This window comes from Zingiber officinale, chromosome 9B (genome assembly GCF_018446385.1).
Source record: "Zingiber officinale cultivar Zhangliang chromosome 9B, Zo_v1.1, whole genome shotgun sequence".
NCBI lineage: Eukaryota > Viridiplantae > Streptophyta > Magnoliopsida > Zingiberales > Zingiberaceae > Zingiber > Zingiber officinale.
In genome coordinates, this window is record NC_056003.1 from 117,733,168 (window position 1) to 117,755,714 (window position 22,547).

A 22,547-nucleotide genomic window follows, 5' to 3' on the forward strand; every position below is an offset into this window, starting at 1 on the left:
ATTTGCTATTTATTTTTGACATCTTTGATAAGGTTTAGTCACGAAATGTAGGGTAAGACTCCGTACAATATATTCAATATGGTCTGATCGATTCATATAAAAACATACAATGCCCTTTTTTTCTACAATAAGTGGCATTTGTAATAACTCCATAGAAGACTAATTACATTATTCTACTAATTAATATAAGATTAAAGTGTTAAAGTGTAATAAAAACAAATGCTTCCCTTGCATCTATAGAAGCACTCCAAAAATACATAGACATTCGCTTAACGACATCTCATGTTTCCTCCTGGTCCTCCATAGTAGAAATAGCTTCCCCATGCTCCGTTCGCCCCTCCTCGAATACTATAACAATTTGGATGGTCGGCCAAGAGGCGGAGGTTCGACAAGGGGATCAAGTTGTTGTCCCAATCCACTAGTTGCAAGTTGCGAAAGTAAGAGGCTCTTCGGAATCCTTCTTCGGCAAAATGACCACTCCCCATTTGCGTTGATGTGTGCAAACCCAACGACCGAGTGTTCACCGTCTCTCCTCCAAATTGCACCATATTTGCATGCTCGGCTAGGTGACTAAACAAAAATGCTGGCCAATATCCCACCACTAGACTTGACCCAAGTTCAAGCCACCAATGCCCATGTTTCGGGTCCTATATACAATAAAGATAACCATGTATCAATATAACTGATACTAAAGATAAACATGCTACTAGTTAGGTCAATTGAGATTCTATGAGTTTGTGCACAACCTTTCTCGGTAGAGTTCCTCTTCCTATTTCTATATTCCTCTCAATCAGTGCAATTCCTCAACACACTTACCGCAACCCTCAAGCGTAACCATTTCGTAAAAGGATTACATGTAGTCGGTGACTTTTACCTTCCATATAAGAAGATCAATGTCGAATTGGACATCATTCCTATAACCCTCAAGCAAAACCATTTCGTAAGGTGGCTTTTACCATCCACATACAAAGATCAATGTTGAATTGGGCACCATTCCTATAACCCTCAAGCAAAACCATTTCATAAGGTGGCTTTTACCTTTCCATATAAGAAGATCAATGTCCCTATAACCCTCAAGCAAAGTAAACCATTTGGTAAGGTGGCTTTTACCTTCCATATAAGAAGATCAATGTTGAATTGGACCGTGTGGGGTGGCGGATTACACCTTTTGCTACTATACTATATCGAGCAAAACCATTTCTTAAGGTGACTTTTACCTTTCCATACAAGAAGATGAATGTCGAATTGGACACCATACCTATAACCCTCAAGGAAAACCATTTCATAAGGTGACTTTTACCTTCCATATAAGAAGATCAATGTTGAATTGGACGGTGTGACGGATTCCACCTTTTGTTACTATACTATATCGAGCAGAACCATTTCGTAAGGTGTCTTTTAACTTTCCATATAAGAAGATGAATGTCGAATTGGACACCATACCTATAACCCTCAAGGAAAACCGTTTCATAAGGTGGCCCTTACCTTTCCATATAACAAGATCAATGTCGAATTGAACACCATTCCTATAACCCTCAAGCAAAGTAAACCATTTAGTAAGGTGGTTTTTACCTTCCATATAAGAAGATCAATGTCGAATTGGACACCATTCAATGCTGAAGTCGGCGAGATCGCTGCCCCTAAGGCAATCTTATTGCTTGTTTGGACAAAGCCGGAGCACAAGAGGTTGTAGCAACCTGTCTGTTGGTAAGCATCACTCTACATGACAAAGAGATCATTAGTCAGTGTGTAAATGTCGTCGATCGCTTGCTACTTTGTCGGTTGTTTTTGTCAATTTCATGTCACTTACAGTCCAGTATGTGAAGAACCTGGGCCTGCCATCTCCATGCAGCTGAGGATTCACCTGAGGAACAGCAGATAGATCAGTAACTATAACCTTTAGCCAATGATCAGACACAAGGGCCATTGAGCCTATACCTGCCAGCCAGCTTCAATGGTGTTGAGATCATCGCCAAAGGAGCCAGAGATTAGCCATATCTGCGACAAGCTGAACTCCGATACCGACGTTACCGCCGGTGCCCAAACGCTGAGGCTAGCCTTTGCGCCGTAGTACCGATTCCCCATGACATAACCAACAGCGTGCTACAAAATATAATAGATCCAATGTGATCCGATCCTTTGCGGGAACTTGGTGCACCTTATTGAATATTCCAAGAGAATGTGATCAGTGAAGATAGAGGAGGACCTCATGGTCACTGCCGGTGGAGTCCCGGCGCACCGGCTTCTTCCCGAATTGTCGAATGCTGCTGGCTCTCAGAATGTCTTCCTGCGTCGTCCTCCTTATCGGCACCGTGCCGGGAGGGCACGACTCAAAGCCAAAGGCGATCAGGCTCACTTCGTTTACTGTGCTGCTCACGTTGAAGCCTCCAGCTAGTCTCTCAGGAGGATCCTGCAATTGTCCACAATCACCATCACAATTTTTCATATATAATTGACAGATCGAGATCAATCTCACACACTACTAGCTACCAGTGGTTTCTGGCCCCGAAGCTTCGGGTGATCAAATGCCGGTTGCAGATGAGATGGAACGCAGTCTATAAGATCACCGCCATCAATCTGCATTCATTAATTCACAGCATTTCACAAACAAAAATGATGCCAAAAACCTCTCTAGCTAGCTAGCTCTCAATCTGAAGAAAGATGAAAATGGCTGGCTGCCTGGATTGTCTTGACGGGGGGAGGCCTGCTGGCCATCTGGCGCTGCGTGCGGTTGGCCGCTGGCGCCGCGGCCACCGAGCGAAGAGGACAAGCAGCGAGCAGCGTTAGGAGAAGACACCCAGCGAAGCTGCTGCCAAATCCAATGGCCTGCAGTTGCGTTTTGGAGTTGTTCGTTTCTTTGGACATTGGCGCCGTGCTTGTCTTCTTCCTCCCGCATCATTCGTTTTGTTCGGCGCCTTATAGTGAAAAAGAAAGTCCTCCGGGCGCTCGGTCTAGCTCGATCCCAATTCCAAAGGGTACGCATCGTGCATGACGATTCATGGAGCACTAGCTCTGAAGCGTAGCCCCCATCGTGTCCGGTGGCTCTGCCCCCAGTGCGTATCGTCGTGCCAACAGCTAACGTGGTGGTTCTGACAAACTGAGCTTTTTGGGAAAGCAGATTAAGATTAGACAAACAATCGACTGTTACTGTTGATCCGTCAAAGTGAAAGAAATTTATCTTCTAGTGTTTTGTATCGGACAAGAATATCATTTTTTTTTTAAAAAATAATAATATCTTAATATATTTTTTTATCTTATGAATATTTTACAATATAAACATTTCAATTTTAAATAACATTAATAATATTGTGTTGTTTCTGTTAAAATACATCACTACATAAATATGAACACTTTCTCTCGCATTAATACTAATCCTGTCCGAACTCCGAGTCAGACGAATGTCAAATGAATTGTCACTGGTATTGACAGAGAGGTGACTATGATTTCATCATGGCATATTGACCCACATATTAAAAAAAATAAAAAATAAAAAATATTTAAATGTTATAACAATATATATTAATTATATATATATATATATATATATATATATATATATATATATATATATATATTATTTTTTTAATTTATTGGTTTATCACAAGATCAGGCCGTTACGGGCCGTCGCGAACCTGACCCGGCCCATTCGATATCCGTTTTGCCCCCCGTAATAAAATTGAAATTTACCCTACATTTTGGCGCAGAACCCTCGAAACAGCTTGGAGAAGACGGAAACAATATGGCCGGAACGGAGCTGGTCGACAGTGGCGGTGGCTCCGAAGAAACCGAGAGTGAGCAGGAAAGCTACAGTTCTTCCTCCTTCGTATGGGATGACAATTCCAAGCTCTACTACCACGCCAGGTACGGCTTTTCCTTTTCTTCTCTTGCCCGTTTAGTAATCTAGGGTTTCCCTCTGACGGAAGAGCAATATATCCGATCTTGATTCCTACATAGTTTTGCTTGCCGGCTTTTCATATAGATTCCACCTAATTCCTCGTTATCTTCATTGTCTCCTTTTTGGTATTTTTCATTTGATAGGCAATATAAAAAATATCTTCTCGTTCTAGTACTTACTATAATGGTTTTTGTGAATCTGCTATCGTGACCATCCTTGAAGCAAAATTCAGTTGGAGTTACTTGAGGCCCAGCAAAATTGTCAACGAAATTGTTAATAGATGCTTTGACTTGGATAACTTCATTTTCTGCTGGCGAGTTCTGCATTTCGATAAAAGGCCCATTAGGAAAATTGTATCAAGGTTTCTCACGCAGTCTAAAAGAAAAGAATGGATTCAAATGCCCCCATTACCTATGCAATTCAGAATTGTTCTCATTTATCTTCTCTGAATTAATTATTCTCTTTATTTTATCCACAATTATTTACTACTTTATATTTTTGGAATGAGTTTTTTTACTATTGACAATACCTTCTTCAATGTCTATAAATAATCACCCTATGAGTATGAACCTCTTCTCTGTTTAAAAAATTGAAATGAATAGCTTTTTGCATTTGAAGGATGATCCCCTTAAAATGATCATTCTCTTCCCTCGCCCCTCTTCCCTTTTCTTTGGTTCTCCATTAGATATGCTTTGGGTTCCTGTTGATTTTGTATTAGAGCACTAATCCTCTGGACTATCTCTATTGTTCTACACCATAATTCTTGTATTTGACTTTGCTATCATATTTGGAGATTTATTAGCTAACTTAATTTCATTCCTGTGCTAAATTTGAGTATCGATTCACCTGTTTATTTGCAGTAGTGGGTTCTACCATGATCCCAGTGCTGGTTGGTATTACAGCAGTAGAGATGGTCATTATTACACATTTGAAGATGGAAGATATGTGCCATTATCATATAATGAGGTGAATTTTAGAAATATTCTTATCTTGATAGCACTTTACCATTTTATCTAAAAAGAAAGTCATGCATCCATATAACTGTCTTTGGTAGCTTTTGCTTGGTGAGCAGCAACAATGGATGTTTTACCAGTATTAATATGCAATTCTGAGTCTTTTTTTTTTTTTTTTGTATTTTACTGAAGAAAGGCGAGGTATCTGAAGCCGTTGACGGTGCAACTTGTGCTTCTTTCCATGAGGCTAGTGATGATGAGACATGTATGTTCTATCCTAATGTCATAGTTTATAAATGGTAAAATTTTGAATTTTGTTGTTACTTTTTGGATTTGGGTTTAGCTTTGTGATTGGAAATTTCATCTCAGTTCTGCATGAGATGTATGATAATTTAGTTCAGCTTCAGATTTTACAGTGTGTAAAACTTTCCATCCCACTAATAGTCTGGATGCTTGTTCTTCCTGCACAATCCCCTTATGCTAGTTTTGTCAATTTCTTATTTGTCTGTTCTGATGCTCCATATTCTGTTGCCATGATGAAAGCCACATCTTACATGATGTTACATATGAAGTTAAATTCAACATGGTAGTTTTGGCCTTTCATTTTTGAATTAACCTGGTTCATCTTTTGTAGTATAATGTATGCATGCCATCTCCTTTGATTGAAAATATGAATGTATTTGACTTCTTTCTTTCTCAGTTAGGATAGACGAAAATGCATCTGCTGATGGGATTCAGAATCCACCATCTGAATGGTATGCTTTCTTAACTTATTTAATATAAAAAATGAAATTTTCTTCAAATTCCCTGATTTAGATGTGGTGTTCAACTTACACAAATAATTTCATGCAGGCTGGAAGATACTCTTATTGATCTATATTTGTCTGGTTATTCCAATCTAGATGCCCATCCTACTTCCTCATCAACTTCTTTGCATACTGTGGGTATGCATTATACTGTTTCAGTCCATGTTACTGCAACTTTATCTAGAAGTTACTTGATATCACTTTAGATGTTACACGGTGAAGATCATATATACTTTATTGGAGGACAGAGAAATTCAAGTGGATAGTTGCACCATATAAAATCAACATCAACTAGATCAACTTGTGCTTAGAAAATTTAACCATGATTTTGACTCTTCCTTTGTGCTGCATGGCAAGTTTTGATCCTTGGAGTATGTGGAAGGAAATTTTGTCCTATCTAGGTTTTAAATACATTTTCAAGTAGTTGCCGGTTGACCTGCTGCATACCAGTGGATATGCAGTACACAAGAGCATTGGACGTTGACATTAAAAAATATTTTAAAAATATTTAAATCAATATTAAAAGGTTAAAATGATTAATATACGTGTCCAACAAAATATATTAATCAAAACAAATTCACAAGTAATAAGGGATAAGCTAAAGAAGATTAGAACATCACATGAAGCGAATTCGAGATATGGGAATAGGAATATTTAAATCAATCCTGCAAAAGATAAGTAAATTTGTAGAAAAGTTACAGTGATGAGGTTTTCTACAACATTCACTAGCTATTTTAAATTGTTGTTGAAGAGAATGAAAATTGAGAAGAGGAGATGGAGACCTTACCTTGGAGAGGAGAAAATTTTTTACCCCAGAAGTCCAGAACAATTATTTCAACACCTATTTTAAAGGAAAACAGCTGAAATGTTTAGTGGATATGTGAAGTAGAGAGAGAAGAAGAAAAAAAAAATCTTAGAGAGGATAAGAAAACTTCAGCATCCGACAACTATTTCTGCAACTGATTTTGAAGGGAAAAACTCTTAAACATTTGAATAGAGAAATCGAGAAGAGAAGATGGAAAAGATAGGGATCCGTTAAACAGAAGAAATCACAACAGTTGAAGGAAGATGGATAAATCACAGTGAGCAACCTTCATCTTCTGTTCAGCAGCCTGTTCCCACAAGAGAGGAGGCTCATGTAGCACATATGCTCATCGAGGTATTGTCTGCTTTGTTGATACTATTGGCCTCTTGATTCTGTCCCATGATTAAGTTTGAGTTCAAACCGAGGAACTTCTCAAGAGGTCACCCATTCAGGAATTGCTCCACACTAAACAAAATTAGTATGGAATTCTTACAAACACCGTAGTCAATTCTATGAAATGTCATCTTGCTATTGAAATATTGAAAGTATAGAATCCATTTAAGGCAAGTTACTTTCAGTCTCAGCGTGCTTTGGTTCATCTCTGCCTCTGCATCCTAGAAGCCCGCCAAGAACCACATCTTATTTGACCTATGTTCCCTAATGTTGACACCCTGAGCTCATCAAATCGGGTTGTTACAGCTTGAGGGTTTTGCATGAGGCATGAGGGAGGGATCACTCGAGAGGGATAAGCTAGGGTTTTGTATAAGATATACAAGATTTAGTTAAAACAAAATCAAATATGGTTCCTTTGGTTCTTTAAACTGCATATGTGCTCACTTTATTCAGTTAACCTGCATATGTGGTCTTGTTGGATTGCATTTTAGAATGGTTGCTTATAGAGGACCACATATAGGGTAGGTGACGCTGTCACATGTCTAAACTGCCTAGGCGGACACCTGGACCACTTTCCAAACAATTCTTTGGTAATTTTAGGTTACTCTTTAACAACTTCACCATACTTAAATTAGTTTGGAAAATTGAGATCACACATGATAACTGATTTTTCTCATTAGTATTATAGAATTCAATTTCTTAAACTATCTCTTCTTTGATTCTCTCCTCATCCTAGTGCCAGATAATGAGATTCTTTTTATTTCTATTAAAATGTAGATACTTCATGGGAGGAGGAGAACTGGCAAGCTCAGTATGGTCAAGTTGTTAGATCCGGTGATGAGCATCAACCATCTTTTCCAGTTATTGATCTATGGGATTGGGAAATCATCAACGAGCCAGCAAAGAAAAACAATCCAGTGTACAAACTGATTGGAAGAACTGCAAGATGTTCCAATAGGCTTCATCCTTCTGTGCCTGCTGGAGGTGCTTTAAAAACTACCCCAGTTCGTGAGGTTCATTTAGATTTGGTGCGTGTTAGTTCAGGTCTGTATCTTTAAGTCTTTTTAGGCTATGTTTCTGTCGTTGACCATTCCATGTATGCTAAATTGTTGATTCAATCTGGAAACATCTGTCTGATTTATTCACCTATATTCCTCTTAGTGATTATGATTAGCTTCCTTCTTACAGAGTGTTTATAGAATTTGTACAGAGTATGGACTTTTTGATTTGTTGGTTTCTGTTTCAGGAAAAGTTTACCGATTGAGGAGTCCAAACAGAAGATACTTGACTTCTTTATCATCATATGATTCTTCCAACCCCACTAAAGATTGGGGTTTCCCAGATCTTTATGACAATTTGCAGAATGGTATATCAGACACATTATCATATCCCAATTGTCAACCTAATCATACAGATGAAGTTTGTGATATCTGGTCTTCTAAGCTTGACAATTTTCCAAACACGCCAGAGAAGGTAAATGTATTCTGTGTTAACCTTGTATGTCTATTATTATATAAAACATATACTTGATTTTATTCTCAAGGTAGATGCTGAATCTACATAACCAGGGATATTATTTTACTATGTTGGAGGGTGGGAAATGCATTAAATCTTCTAGATAAGTACTTTATATTTTTTTTTATCAATCTATGTAGAAACAACTCTATTGGTTTGAGGCTCTGTTCCTGTGAATCAAGTGGTATAGAAATTTCTTGGAAGATGATAAATATTTCAAGATTTCAATTTGAAACATAAACATTAAGGCCATGATTCCTATGAGAGTGTAATGTGAGGGAGAGAATGAGACTAGAGAAATAAGAAAAGAATAAGAAAAACCATTCCTCATTAAGAGAGAAATCTTTTCCACCTTGGAAGAAGATAAAGTGGGCTAGAAATTTGAATTTGTAAAATTTATTTTGTGAAAATTTTAAATAAAACTAAAAAACATTTAAATGAAAAGGTCATTTTATTTTTATTATTATTATATATTTGTGGGGGGGGGGGGGGGGGGGGGGATAAAATTGGCAACATTGTCATGGAATTTGAGCATTCTGTCCGATTTGGAAGCACCAAAGTAATCAAAACTAGGGAAAATGTTCACTTGTTTCCTTCAATTTTTTGCACAAGAAAATGGAGGGAAAGGGTAGGTGAGGGTACTCTTTCTTTAGGATTATTTCCTTCCTCTAATGAAAATGTACTAAGTTGTGCTTTGTGATATTAGAGATTATTGCTCATTTTAATGATTCTTAGATCAGTTGAATATAAATGATTTCTGGCTTCATAGTCAGAAGACAGGTTGAATATATTTGATAAACTAAGATTCTTTATGTAGGATATAAATATTGTAGTTTCCAATTACAAAATAAGCTTGATTAACTTTTATGGAAGTTGTAAGGGTCTTCTATTTGGATATCTGTAATACCAATCTGCTTATAATGTATACTTGATTTATACTTGTGCCTCTAAATCCAGCACAAAAATGTAACTTATAAAGATCGAGCTGCTGCAAGAAGGATGTTACATGGTGATTTCAGTGTTGGTCCTGGACAAAAGGAAGCTGAGAACAGATCGTTTCATGAACCAACCTCATCGTCACAACATGCTGATCCAGAAGATGCTGCAGCAGAAGCCATAAAGTCATCGTTTGGAAGTGGAAGTTATGCCAGAAGAATTCTGAAAAGCATGGGATGGACTGATGTGAGTTTGATATTTTGACTTTTTAACCATATATGTAGAATACGTGCAAAGAATTTTTGCTGTACCATAGTTCTGAATGTCAAGCTAAGATTTATATTCAGTGTGAAATGAACATTTAGTTGCTATATGGTTCCTTTCTTATTTTCTCATATAATCTACATAAACCAAGATGAAAATTGTTAAATGAAGACACTTTGTAATCTGAAATTAAATATATAGGTGCCCATCATTTGGTGATTATATTAAAAACATAATGTTGATACTTGGTTGACAATTATAGGTGCCGCATAATTTCTTTCGTTGTTTCGTGAATTAAGTGGTAGACGTTGTTCATTTGTGGTTTCTTGATCTTGCGTAGAACAACATTATGGTATCAGTCACTATGCTCTATTACCATAAGAATCACTATAATGTAATCTTAAATCTAATAGATCTGATATTTTTTTTTGTGCTTTCTTACCTCAGCAGTGCTAAAATCTAATAATTTTTTGTTCTTCCTTACCCTCAGTTTATATAATTAAATGTGATTTACAACGTTTTACTAGTGATACAACTTGGCAAGAGTTAAGTGAAGGGATATGATTTATGTAGCTTGCCCAAAATAGTTGATTAACATTATCCATAAACTAATGGCATCATATCTAGCTTGTCTTAAATAGTTGATTAACATTATCCATAAACTAATGGCATTTTGTTATACATGAATTCTATATTCATCTGCATAGCTCACGAGTTATGCAGTATTCAACATCTTTTGCTTCCTCTTTAAAATATACCTTGGTGGACAGCTATATCAACTAGTTAAAATGCTAGCTCATAGTATGAAACTGTTCTACCATTGCTTTGTGGCTAGTTTCTCCTGTATAATTGGAAAATAACTTGATAGTATGAAGGGCTGCATGCATTTCTATGCGCATACCCAACTTCTTCAATGCAGATTTCCTGATGCTGTTTATGCAAATGACATCCAGTTTCAGCATCTACATAAATCTACTGAATATTTTGTAGTTTGTTTATCTAGATATGAAATTAATGCTCAACACAATTCTGCTAATCTATTTGGTTTCTTTTTATTCATCCCCTTCATAGGGAGAAGCTTTAGGGAATAGCAGAAAAGGTCTTTTGGAACCTCTTCGAGCTGTGGGTAACAAAGGTTATGCAGGATTGGGATGGAATACTCATATCAGAGATGCTACATTGTAGCAAACGATAATTATATTTATTTCAGACGTCCTTCACAGTTTATCCTCAGGATGTGAAGGGAGAAAAATTATAGGATCAGTTTATAGCCTATCGCCAAATGATTAGGGGATGAGAGAAATTTTTTCTCACGCTATCAGAGATGCTACATGGTCTTTATCGAAGTTGTCTTCATGATCCATGATCCAATTAGCCTTCATGTCAGATATTTGCAAATCATACCAAGTATTTTAGACGACCTCTTAAGGGTGAGATTTTCCTTTAAGATGTATGTTCTTTCTGTATTCTAGCATAGATATTGTAATTTCAAGACATCCAACAATCTCAGCAATACAAGATTGAAATAATTTATATAACGAGTGTCGATTTAGATAAAACTGAGTCTTGCAAATACACACTTATAGTTTATGGGAGATATTGTAATGCATTATTTTGTTTCACATACGTCTACTAATTATTTAGATGGGGAGGGCGTGGAGGACGACCGTCTCGACAGTGAGGCCGGGGCCGAAGCCGAAGAGGACCCCCCACTCACATCCCTGACCGGTGGTGGTGCATCCCTCCGCTGCCGACCGCTTCCTCATCTCATCCATGATAAATAGCACCGAAGCACTCTGCATGTTGCCATACTCCCTCAGCACATGCCTAGTCGCAGCTAGCTTCCCTGCCCCCAACCCAGCACTCATTTCCACTTGGTCCACAATGGCTCTCCCGCCTGGGTGCACAATCCAGAACAGGTCGTTCCAGTTTGAAACCCCCATTGGCGCGAAAGACACCTCCAAGCACCGTTGGATGTTTGCCCCAACTACAGCCGGCAGTTTGCTCCCTAAGTGGAATGTCAACCCGATCTCCCTCAGGTGCCCCGCAACCATCTCCTCGCTCTCCGGCAGCATCACCTGAGCTGCCGAGGCCAGTTCATAGATCGGCCTCTCTGCCTCCTTTGGGTCCGCACCGACAATGACCACCGCAGCGCCATCGCCGAAGAGGGCTTGTGCGATAAGGTTCTCGAAGTGGTGGTCGTCGGGCCCACGGAAGAACATGACGTTGAGCTCGGAGCACACCACCATCACGCGCGCACCCTTGTTGTTCTCAGCCAGGTCCTTGGCCACCCGCAGCGCCGTCCCGCCGGCGTGGCAGCCGATGTTGTAGAGCATCACGCGGCGCACCCGCGGTGACAGGCCGAGCAGCTGCAGCAGGCGGCAGTCGACACCTAGGAGGTCGACTCCCGCGGACGAGCTGAAGACGAGGTGAGTGATGTCGGAGGCCGGCTGCCCCCACTCCTTTATGGCCTTGTCCGCCGCCTCCGCCGCCAGCCGCGGCACCTCGGCCAACACAATCTTCTGCCTCACGTCGAACGACGGCGCCATGTACGCGCACAGCTCGGGGTTCTCCTTCAGTATCTCCTCCGTTAGGCACATGTGCCGCTTCCCGATCATCGACTTCTCACCTACATGCACCACCAAATCACACAAATTTACCACATGCAAAACCCCAAATTTACCCTAAACCCCATATATGAAAACTCACAAACGCGCTGAAACTTATGCATCAAGTCTGTCTTGTATTGAGAATTTGTGATACGGAAGTAGTACTCAGGATACTGCATCTGGTCGACCACATTGGAAGGGTTGGCTGTTCCGATCGCGAGGATAGTCGCGGGTCCGTCGGCCGCCTTTCCGGAGGCATCTATGGTAGCCATGGACTCAGAGATAGCAACTTAGTTTTAGCTATCACTGCTAGTGCTTGAACTTAAGAAAGCTGGATGAATCAATGAAGAGACACTGCCTTGGTATTTATAGAGAAGAGAATGAATCATGTTTGCTACTAGCCGCAAGATTCATATATGCCCCTATGGATGCCCCGGGCTACAACGCAATGGTAGGGTATAGGTATTCATGCAGTGTTTAAACATTTATGATTTAATTCTTAACTATAGTATATTGTAAAATATTTTTCTTTCATGAAATGAAAAATCTTAGATGTTAGAGTCGCCCGTCACTTATATTTTTAGATTTATCCGGATGATCGTTGAAAAATTTTTATAGGATCATATTTATTATTATTATTATATATATATATAGGGAGAGAGAAATTTTACTTTGTATATTCTTATGTGAGCAACCAAGGACGACATCTAATATGACCATTTAAGACTGTCAAAATCTAAAATTTTTAATACATTTCATCTACATGTAACTCTCTTCTTCCCTTCATGTAAGATATCACCCTCTTTTGTCTCCTACATGTAAGATGATGCTTATTTTTACAAACTAACACTAAGATAAAGCTGGTCTTTAAAGACCAACTCCAAAGGCACTAACATGTTGGAGCTGGTTTGTACAAATTAACACTAACGTTGATGCTGTTTGTACAAACTAGTAATAATATTGGTGCTGGTTTATAACCAACTCCAACGTTGGAGCTGGTACAAATCAGCACCACAGTTGGTGCCGATTTCAACAAATTAGCATCAACGTTGGTGCTAATTTTATTTGTTATTGGTGTTAGTTTGAAAAAACTAACACCAACACGGTGCTAATTTCTATAAACCAGTACCAATAAATGAACACCAACATTGATGCTGGTGTCAACAAACCAATGTTGGTGCTAGTTTCATTTGTTATTGGTGTTGATTTCTATAAATCAATACTAATGTGGTACTGATTTCAACATATCAACACCAATATTGGTGCTAGTTTCAACAAACTAGCACTAACATTGGTGCTGATTTCATTTGTTATTGGTAATGATTTGTAGAAATCAGTACAATATAGGTGCTAGTTTCTGCAAATCAACATCATCTTATGTGTAGAAGAGAAAAAAGAGTTGCATATAGATAAAAGATTAAAAAAATGAGTTTTAATCGTGTCAGATTATACATGTTGGATGTCGTACACCACCGCTTATGATAAGTTGAGGTAGGATATTTTTTTTTTAGATATATATATGATAAAATATTAAAAGGAACACTAAGATTTTTCGATATTCAACAACGACTTTGTTTTTTCTTGCGTTGCACTCAAACCAATTGAACGAAGTACAGGTGAAGAAGATATGGTCAAGGATACTTAAATAATAGGATTTGATGAGTTGGACACTAAATAAGGATTTTATCAGTTGAGAAGATTACATGATTTTGTTTTAATAATAAGATAATGATCTTTGATTATTGTAAGCTTTTCCTTAATAATATGCATCGGTAACGCTTTCACCAACTACCAACTCACCTACACGCCACACGTCCGGCTCTAGTAATCGGATATATATTTAAAATATCTATATTTATGAATGGAGATCGGAGAATTCCAAATCATCAAAATAAATAAAACAAATAATGAAATATCAAATTTAAAATAAAAACTAGGGATACTTGGCAAATTAGGGAAAGCCAACCACCACTTAGGTATTAGTGCCAATATCTTTCAATCTAGCTTTGGGTGTTTACAAGTTTACCTTTCAATAACACTTGAAAAGCACATCTAACTTTTGTATTTATCAAATATCACACTTACTTTTAAAAATAATTTTCTTCTTCAAAATTGATTCACAAAGTATACCTGACCGTATCACCGTTTTAATAAACTTGTAGACCCTGTAGGCACTCCCAGGGAATATAATAGTCAGGGATCGAATCTCATAGGAACTCTCAATCTGAAATTCACTTGATCATGCACCTCTCATCATACTCGTAAGGCCAACTTTAGGAGATGGTGGATCCACCTATAGACCCTGTAAAATTAGACATTGATGGCTCCGAAACTATATGTAATGAGAATTTCATGTCCTTAGTGAGACTCAATATGTTCTTCATCAAATCTAGAAAAACATGCAACAGGGTCATGAAAGCCATCCAGTCACAATCTACTTGATGCAATCTGACTAGTTGCTGTTCTCATTCCACACCCATACTCATTGCTGTTTCTGTTGATGTTACAAATTCTGAAACAAACAGTAAAACATGTAATTGGGGAGGTGAAACACAACCCATGCAGCTTTTTGACTAGACCAAGCAATGGCAAGTGCTGATCGGCAGCTGAAATCCAATGGCATGAAGGTGCGAGAATCCATGGAAGAGATGGACCAGCGTTGGCAAAGCTGCTGTCAGCTCAGACATGAAGGACCTATGGATTGGCCATGTGGGTGGGGGCATTCCTGCCTTGCTTGAAATTCATATAGTGGGCTCCTACTGCTCCATGATTACAGTAGGGTTCAGGGAATAGGGCAGATGAATGTTTGCTCCCTAAGACGGTGCATGTTGTAGGTGTGACGTAATATAAATTATTGAATCTTTGATTCGATAGAAGAATATCAGGTAATAAAAAAATAAATTTATTATTTCCAGAGGAAATATTAATAATCAGTAAAATTATCTTAAAATAATTAAACATATATTTAAATAAACTCAAAATTCGAAGAAAAAAAAGATAAAAATACTATTGACTCTAAAAATCTAAAATTATTAAAAATACTAATAAAAACATTCAGTCTCTTAAAAAATCCTAAATGATAATTTTTTTATATGAAAATAGTTCATTGTGGATTCCACCCGATAATAAATATAAATATTTAAATAAATTTTGATTTGACAAGTAGATCATCATGTTCTGACACCTAAATTAAAAATTATGATGTCTAAAAATTTATTCTAGTATTCTTGCATCAATATGACTCTTTCTCATAAGAATGATGGGTAGAATGTTCAAGTGTAGTTTGCAACACTAAACATCCTCGTGCGATAGTCGAAAAGGTCATGGTTATTTGAACTAATTAAAGCACCTCATGCCTTCTCCATGTTATAGATAATGTCATAAATCCTTGGTCCCTGTGTAACTCACCCCACCTACCACATGCTCGCTCAGGATGCTGTGATTTACCTCCCTCGTGATGACCTTGGGTCGGGTGTAAAAGAGATATAACAGAATTATCCAAATTGACCGGATCAAATTACCAAATCAAATCATATTAGTATTTGGATTATTCTAATAATTCTGTTATAATTATTCTCAGAATTATTCTTAGAATAATTCTGTTATTTATTAATTAGTTATTTGACCAAGTACTTTTGAACATTATATATTGTATTGTCCTTAGGGCAAATATCAATAAACAATAGATTTTATTATTCTCATCTTATTCCTTCCTCTCTCCCTATTCTTCTTCTTATATGGTATCAGAGCCATATCTCTCTCTCTCTTTTTTATCTTCCCTCAATTTCTTGAGGCGGAGATCGTATAAACGGCGAATTTTAAATTTTTCCCTCAAGCCTCTTATTTTCTCCTACGTGTTTTAATTTTCTTATTCTTCTCTATTTTTCAGAACAAACGAAAAATACTTATTTTCTTCCGCTGCCAACCCCTTTGCTTCTCTTTCCTCTTCCTTAATCTCTATTTTTTTTTCCACTACCACCGGACAAGTTATTTTTTACTTTAGATGTCAAATATTCGACGACATCAAAGAGGACAAAAGCAAAGTCCAGACCGATGTCAAATTTGTCATATCGTTGGTCATACTGGAAATATATGCCCTAAAAGACTTGATTGATCTAGGGTAAAATGTCAAATTTGTCTTGGAATTGGACATTTTGGTATTCAATGTCCTAGTCCATTTGATTCAAATTTCATTGGTGGTCCTATAGCCTCAAGACAACCATCTATTTCACAAGTATATCCTAAAGTTCTTTCGTCTGTGCCTACTTGTGGTAAAAACCCAGAGTTCTCATCTACTGATTGGTATATTGACACTGGAGCAACTCATCATGTCACATCAGATTATAATATCCTTACAGACGTAATGCCATATTATGGCTCAGATACGGTGCAAGTAGGCGATGGTTCAGGTTTGCAAATTGCTAATCTTGGAAACACATATGTTCATTTATCTAATCGAACTTTTCACATGCGCAATGTCCTTCATGTTCCATCTATCACTAAAAATTTACTTTCTACACGCCAGTTTTGTCTTGATAACAATGTCATTTTTGAATTTCATCATAATCATTATCTTATAAAGGATAGAGGAACAAATGCTATTGTGTTTTATGGGAGAATAAAAAATGGCCTCTATTGTCTTCAGAGTTCTTCAATCAAAGCTTTTGTTGGTGAACGCACAAATAAACCAGCTTGGCATGCTCGACTTGGTCATCCTTCCCTTCGTATTGTTCAGTCAATCATCAATAGGTATGGTTTACCTACTTCTATTACCTCCTCTCCATCTTATTCATGTAGGGCCTGCATGGAATCTAAAAGTCATAAGCTACCTTTCTCTTTATCTGATCATGTTTCTAATTTTCCACTTGAAATAATCCATTCTGATGTTTGGGGCCCTGCACCTATTTTGTCTAATCAAGGTTTCCAATATTATGTTACATTCATTGATCATTTCAGTAAATATACTTGGCTTTATCCTATGAGAAGGAAATCTGATTTATTTGATATATTTTGTAATTTTCAAATTCAAGTTGAACGATTTTTTAATCGTAAAATACTCTCTTTTCATTCTGATTGGGGAGGCGAATATCAAGCTCTCCATCGTCATTTTGTCTCTTGTGGAATTGTTCATCGAGTTTCTTGTCCTCACACTCCAGAACAAAATGACTCTGTTGAGAGAAAACATAGACATATAATTGAAACTGCCTTAGCTCTTTTTCATCATGCATCAGTTCCGGGCAAATTTTGGGATGAAGCTATTAACACTGCAGTATATCTCATAAATCGACTTCCTACACCATTGCTCAATCATAAATGTCCTTTTGAAAAACTTTATAATCAAACCCCTGATTACACTTTCCTTCGAATTTTTGGTTGTGCATGTTATCCATGGTTACGCCCCTATTCTAAACACAAACTTGACTCTCGTTCACTACAATGTGTTTTTCTTGGTTATAGCAATTTGCACCATGGTTATCGTTGCTTGCATATACCAACAGGACGAATTTATATTTCACGACATGTTACTTTTGATGAGTCTTTATTCCCTTTTTCGGTAGCTTCTTCAATCTCTCCTCCAGATACAAGTGGCACCTTCTTAATGCCACCTGATCCGGCGATAAAAATGGGGGACCCACAGATGGGGTCCCATCCGAGCGGAACCAGAGATTACCCAGCCAAAGGTTTGGGTTTCCGACGCCAAAGCAGGAGAACCGGAGCCGAGTGGCCGAGCGGAGGTGTCCGCTCGGCCGAGGACAGAGTGACCGAGCGGAGGTGTCCGCTCGGCCGAGGACAGAGTGACCGAGCGGAGGTGTCCGCTCGGCCGGAATCGGGGCGAGGGAACAGTGGTTAGCCGAGCGGCCTATTCGCTCGGCTCGGGACATGGTATGTCAGCAAAGGCATGATGATTAGACTGTACACAAGATGACACTATTAAAGGCCCCACCATCACGTCACGGAAAGGTGGATACAGTAGCAGTATGGTCTTATGGATGCCCTTCTGACAGGCCCACACCTAGGCATGGTCGAAAGCAGTTGATTGCTTCGATTGGTGTGCCCAGGCTCCTTCGAGAGGTCTATATAAGGCCTCCACTTCTTCAACCGGAGGTACACAAGTCTACATTTTCTAAGCCACTCTCTTATTCCTTCGCCTAACTTGAGCGTCGGAGGGCCGTCGCCGGGACACCCCCCGGCTGGGTTTTGTTGCAGGTTCGCCGGAGCACTCGAGGATCCAGCAGGGAACGCCACATCCCCAGCGTCCGTTGACTCCTGGTTCGGACAGGATCAATTTGGCGCCGTCTGTGGGAACGCACCTGCATCCGAACGGGAACGATGGACGAGGCTGGAAGACTACATACCGTGGCACTCTCACAAGAAGAGTTGGACGCCATAGTCGAGGCGAGGGCAGCCAAGATAGTGGCGCAGCAAAAGGAGAAAGCACAGGCTGAGCGAGCGCAACAGCAAACCTCGGCTTCAGCAGGCCGGGCGGCGCAAGCAGACCGCCCGGAATATGTTTCAACAGGAGGGTTCCCTCAGGCACTCTTCCGTACTCCCCCAGAAATCGCGCCCGCTCACGGGGAGCAAGGATCTTCATCCGATGAGCCTCCCGTTAGGGATCATAGGAAGGGCAAAGCTCCCCGAGCGAACGCACCGCCCGAGCAGGTTCACCGACAGTTCTCTGAAGCCATACATCGGGATCCGTTACCAAAATACTATACACCACCGTCGATCGGAGCTTACAATGGGACGACCGACCCCGACGATCATTTGGGGAAGTTCGACAGCATCGCCACCTTGCATCAGTACTCCGATGGCGTAAAGTGCCGGGTATTTCTCACCACTCTATCGGAATCTGCACATAGGTGGTTTCGGAGGTTGCCGGACGGCTCTATCACTAGTTTCCAGGAGTTCCGAACGGCATTTCTTCATCACTTTGCGAGCAGCCGACGTTATCAAAGGACAAGCATCAGCCTGTTCACCATCAAACAAGAACCAAGAGAATCTCTCCGGGCGTATATACAGCGATTTAATCAGGTAGCGATGGACATCCCCATAGCCACCTCAGAGACAATGGTAAACGCATTCACGCAAGGCCTCGCGGAAGGGGACTTCTTCCGCGCGCTCATTCGCAAACCACATGCTACACCGGACGAATGAGTATATAAATGTAGAAGAGGCGGAGGCTGCCCGACGGAAGGGAACTCATGCCGAACGTCCGGCCCAAGCCGAACGGAAGCAGCCCGCTGCCCATCAGCCACCAAGAGGACCAAGAGTTGAGCCATCCCGGGCACATCATGCGAAGTCCCCGGTGGTCCAAGAGGTAGCGGCCGAGCGGTCAAAGATGAAGAAAAAGAGGGTATGGACCCCAATGTTTTGCTCTTTCCATAATACTGACTCCCACAACACCCGCGACTGTCGGGGCCTGCCTTCAATCACCCATCCCGTACGACGGGGTGGCCCTCGTCAATCGCCTTCACCCGACCGATGGTAGCGGCATCAAGAGTCCGGTCGGCGAACATATAGGAGATCTCCCGAGCAGTGTTTCCCTCCAAGGCATGAAGATCACTCTCGAAGGTCCAATGAGCGACCTAGGCAGTCCGCTCGGGAAGAGGAGAACAGAAACAACACCTCCCGGGGAGAAATCAATATTATTGCGGGTGGGCCGACCGGAGGAGATTCACACAGGGCAAGAAAGGCAAGCGCCCGGCAGCTCAGAATCCATGAGGTGAGTTGCAGCCAAGAAAAGGCGAGCGGACCCGAGATCAGTTTCGGGCCCAAGGATCTTGAGGGAGTTGAAGTGCCGCATGATGATGCCCTTATCATCAAAGCGGTGATAGCCAACTACACCATCCACCGTATCTTCATTGACACTGGCAGCTCGGTCAACATCATCTTCAGAAAGACCTTTGATCAACTACAAATCGATCAAGCTGAGCTGCTGCCCATGACAACCCCCCTCTACGGGTTTACGGGCAATGAGGTTCTTTCGGTCGGACAGGTAAGACTGGCTATCTCCTTAGGGGAAGAACCGCTCCGGAGAACGAGGACAACAAACTTGGTGGTGGTCGACTCCCCTTCATCTTACAACGTGATACTGGGGCGACCGGCGTTAAGCGAATTCCGAGCTGCTGTGTCGACGTTCTACCAGAAGATCAAATTCCCGGTCGAGGACAAAATCGGTGAAGTACGAGGAGATCAGTTAGCCGCTCGGAAATGCTATGTGGAAATGGTCCGAGCCGAATCCAGCGCCGCGCGAAAGGCTCCACGGATCGAAGTGGGCGGGGGAGGGGGGAAGGCTCCTGCTTTAATTTATGATGAAAAGGAGGTCCAGATCCATCCGAGCCGATCGGAGGCTACAACCTTTATTGCCGCCGACCTGGAGGAGGAACAGAAAGAAGAAGTGGTCAAATGCCTCCAGATGAATCATGACGTCTTCGCCTGGTTGACGCATGAGCTGCCCGGTGTCTCCCCCAGCATAGCCCAACATAAGCTTCACGTCCGGCCGGACGCTCGGCCAGTAAAACAAAGGAGAAGAGATTTCAACGCCGAGCAGAATATTATCATTCGAGCGGAGGTAGAAAGACTCTTAGAGGCCGGCCACATACGGGAGGTTCAATTCCCAAGCTGGTTAGCAAATGTGGTGCTCGTCTCCAAGCCGGGCAACAAATGGAGGGTGTGCATCGACTTCAGAGATCTGAACAAAGCTTGCCCGAAGGATTTCTACCCTCTGCCCCGCATCGACCAGCTCGTAGATTCTACAGTCGGATGCGAGCTTATATGTATGCTGGACGCCTACCAAGGCTATCATCAAGTGCCGCTCGCCCCGGAGGATCAGGAAAAAGTTAGCTTTGTTACACCGGACGGGACGTATTGCTATACGGTGATGCCGTTCGGGCTGAAGAATGCCGGAGCAACATATCAAAGATTGATGAATAGGGTCTTCCGCGAGCAAATCGGACACAACCTGGAGGTCTATGTAGATGACATCCTCATCAAATCCTTCCGAGCGGCCACTTTATGCAAAGATATGGAAGAAACCTTCCGTACACTCAGAAAATATGGGGTCAAGCTAAATCCTCATAAGTGTTTGTTCGGCGCCAAAGGAGGACGTTTCTTGGGCTATATTGTGACCGAACGGGGTATTGAAGCTAATCCTAGCAAGGTGAAGGCTCTTCAGGACATGCCACCGCCCAGAAACATAAGGGAAGTACAGAGGCTGACCGGTCGGATTACAGCGCTATCACGCTTCATCTCCAAGACTGCCGACCGGAGCCTTCCGTTCTTCAAAATCCTCCGCAAAGCTACAAAATTCCAATGGAATGAAGACTGCGATCGGGCCTTTGAAGAACTGAAGATGTACTTAAACTCCCTACCTGTGCTGGCCAAGCCAGCTGTCGGCGAACCGTTGCACATTTATTTATCCTCGACCGAGCAGGCTGTGGGATCAGCGTTAGTCCGGTCGGGAGGTGAGGAGCAACCTGTATATTTCCTTAGTCATATCTTGAAAGATGTTGAAACCCGCTACATCGGACTCGAGAAGTTGGCCTTTGCTCTGATCCTTGCCGCTCGGAGACTTCGTCCTTATTTCCTGGCGCACACGATTATCGTCAAGACCAATAGCCCGTTGGGACGAGTGCTTTTAAATCCAGAAGCTTCCGGACGGCTCATCAAATGGACAACCGAGCTAAGCGAATTTGATATCCAATATCAACCCCGCTCGGCTATCAAGGCACAAGCCTTAGCCGATTTTGTGATGGAGGTGCAGGACCCGGAACCCGAAGCTGTGTGGAAAGTGTTCGTGGATGGATCGTCCACTAGACACGGGAGCGGAATTGGCATAGTTTTGCTGTCCCCACAAGGAGAGCGGATACAACTCTCCATCCGGCTAGATTACCGAGCGACCAACAATGAAGCAGAATATGAAGCCCTTATTGCTGGATTGCAGGCCGCTCGGCACGTTGGAGCCGTCCGGGTCGTCCTCTATTCAGATTCCCAGTTGGCTGCTCAGCAAATCTCGGGGATTTTCGAGATAAATAGTACACGGCTGAAGCTCTACGTGGAGGCTATTGAAAAACTTAAGCTCAACTTTAGGGAGGTGATTATTCAGAAGATCCCCCGGGCGGAGAATCAAGTGGCGGATGAATTGGCCAAGCTGGCAAGCGCGTTATCCCCGGTCGGCTCTCAGAAGCCGATCGAACAAGTATCTTTAGTAGCACATGTCGATCGGATGGAGGGCATCACATACCCGAGCGACTGGAGGACAACTATTGTGGAGTTTTTGCGCTCGGGAGCTACCCCATCCGACCGGGAAGAAGCTCATTTACTGAAGAGAAGAGCTAGTCGGTTCACCCTCGTAGGAGATCAACTCTACAA

The 22,547-nt window shown here is 41.1% G+C and overlaps 3 protein-coding genes across 3 annotated transcripts; 1 reads left to right on the plus strand and 2 right to left on the minus strand.

Annotated features, from left to right (window-relative positions):
- Positions 1-48: 48 nt before the first annotated feature.
- On the minus strand, positions 49-3,072 carry LOC122024576. The gene is made up of 7 exons (XM_042583231.1): positions 2,680-3,072; positions 2,491-2,577; positions 2,207-2,410; positions 1,939-2,103; positions 1,811-1,864; positions 1,573-1,719; positions 49-647 (listed from the first exon to the last, which is right to left on the minus strand). The coding sequence occupies exons 1-7, from the start codon at positions 2,863-2,865 to the stop codon at positions 270-272; spliced, it is 1,221 nt and encodes a 406-aa protein (XP_042439165.1). The 5' UTR covers positions 2,866-3,072; the 3' UTR covers positions 49-269.
- A 621-nt stretch (positions 3,073-3,693) lies between these two features.
- On the plus strand, positions 3,694-11,126 carry LOC122024686 (SUPPRESSOR OF ABI3-5-like). Its single transcript, XM_042583358.1, has 9 exons — positions 3,694-3,861; positions 4,756-4,861; positions 5,041-5,113; positions 5,549-5,603; positions 5,701-5,792; positions 7,630-7,896; positions 8,099-8,325; positions 9,325-9,549; positions 10,639-11,126. The coding sequence occupies exons 1-9, from the start codon at positions 3,740-3,742 to the stop codon at positions 10,750-10,752; spliced, it is 1,281 nt and encodes a 426-aa protein (XP_042439292.1). The 5' UTR covers positions 3,694-3,739; the 3' UTR covers positions 10,753-11,126.
- LOC122024688 (phenylpropanoylacetyl-CoA synthase-like) lies at positions 11,112-12,497 on the minus strand. Its single transcript, XM_042583359.1, has 2 exons — positions 12,277-12,497; positions 11,112-12,196 (listed from the first exon to the last, which is right to left on the minus strand). Exons 1-2 carry the CDS (start codon positions 12,446-12,448, stop codon positions 11,208-11,210), a joined length of 1,161 nt encoding a protein of 386 aa, XP_042439293.1. The 5' UTR covers positions 12,449-12,497; the 3' UTR covers positions 11,112-11,207.
- Positions 12,498-22,547: the final 10,050 nt, after the last annotated feature.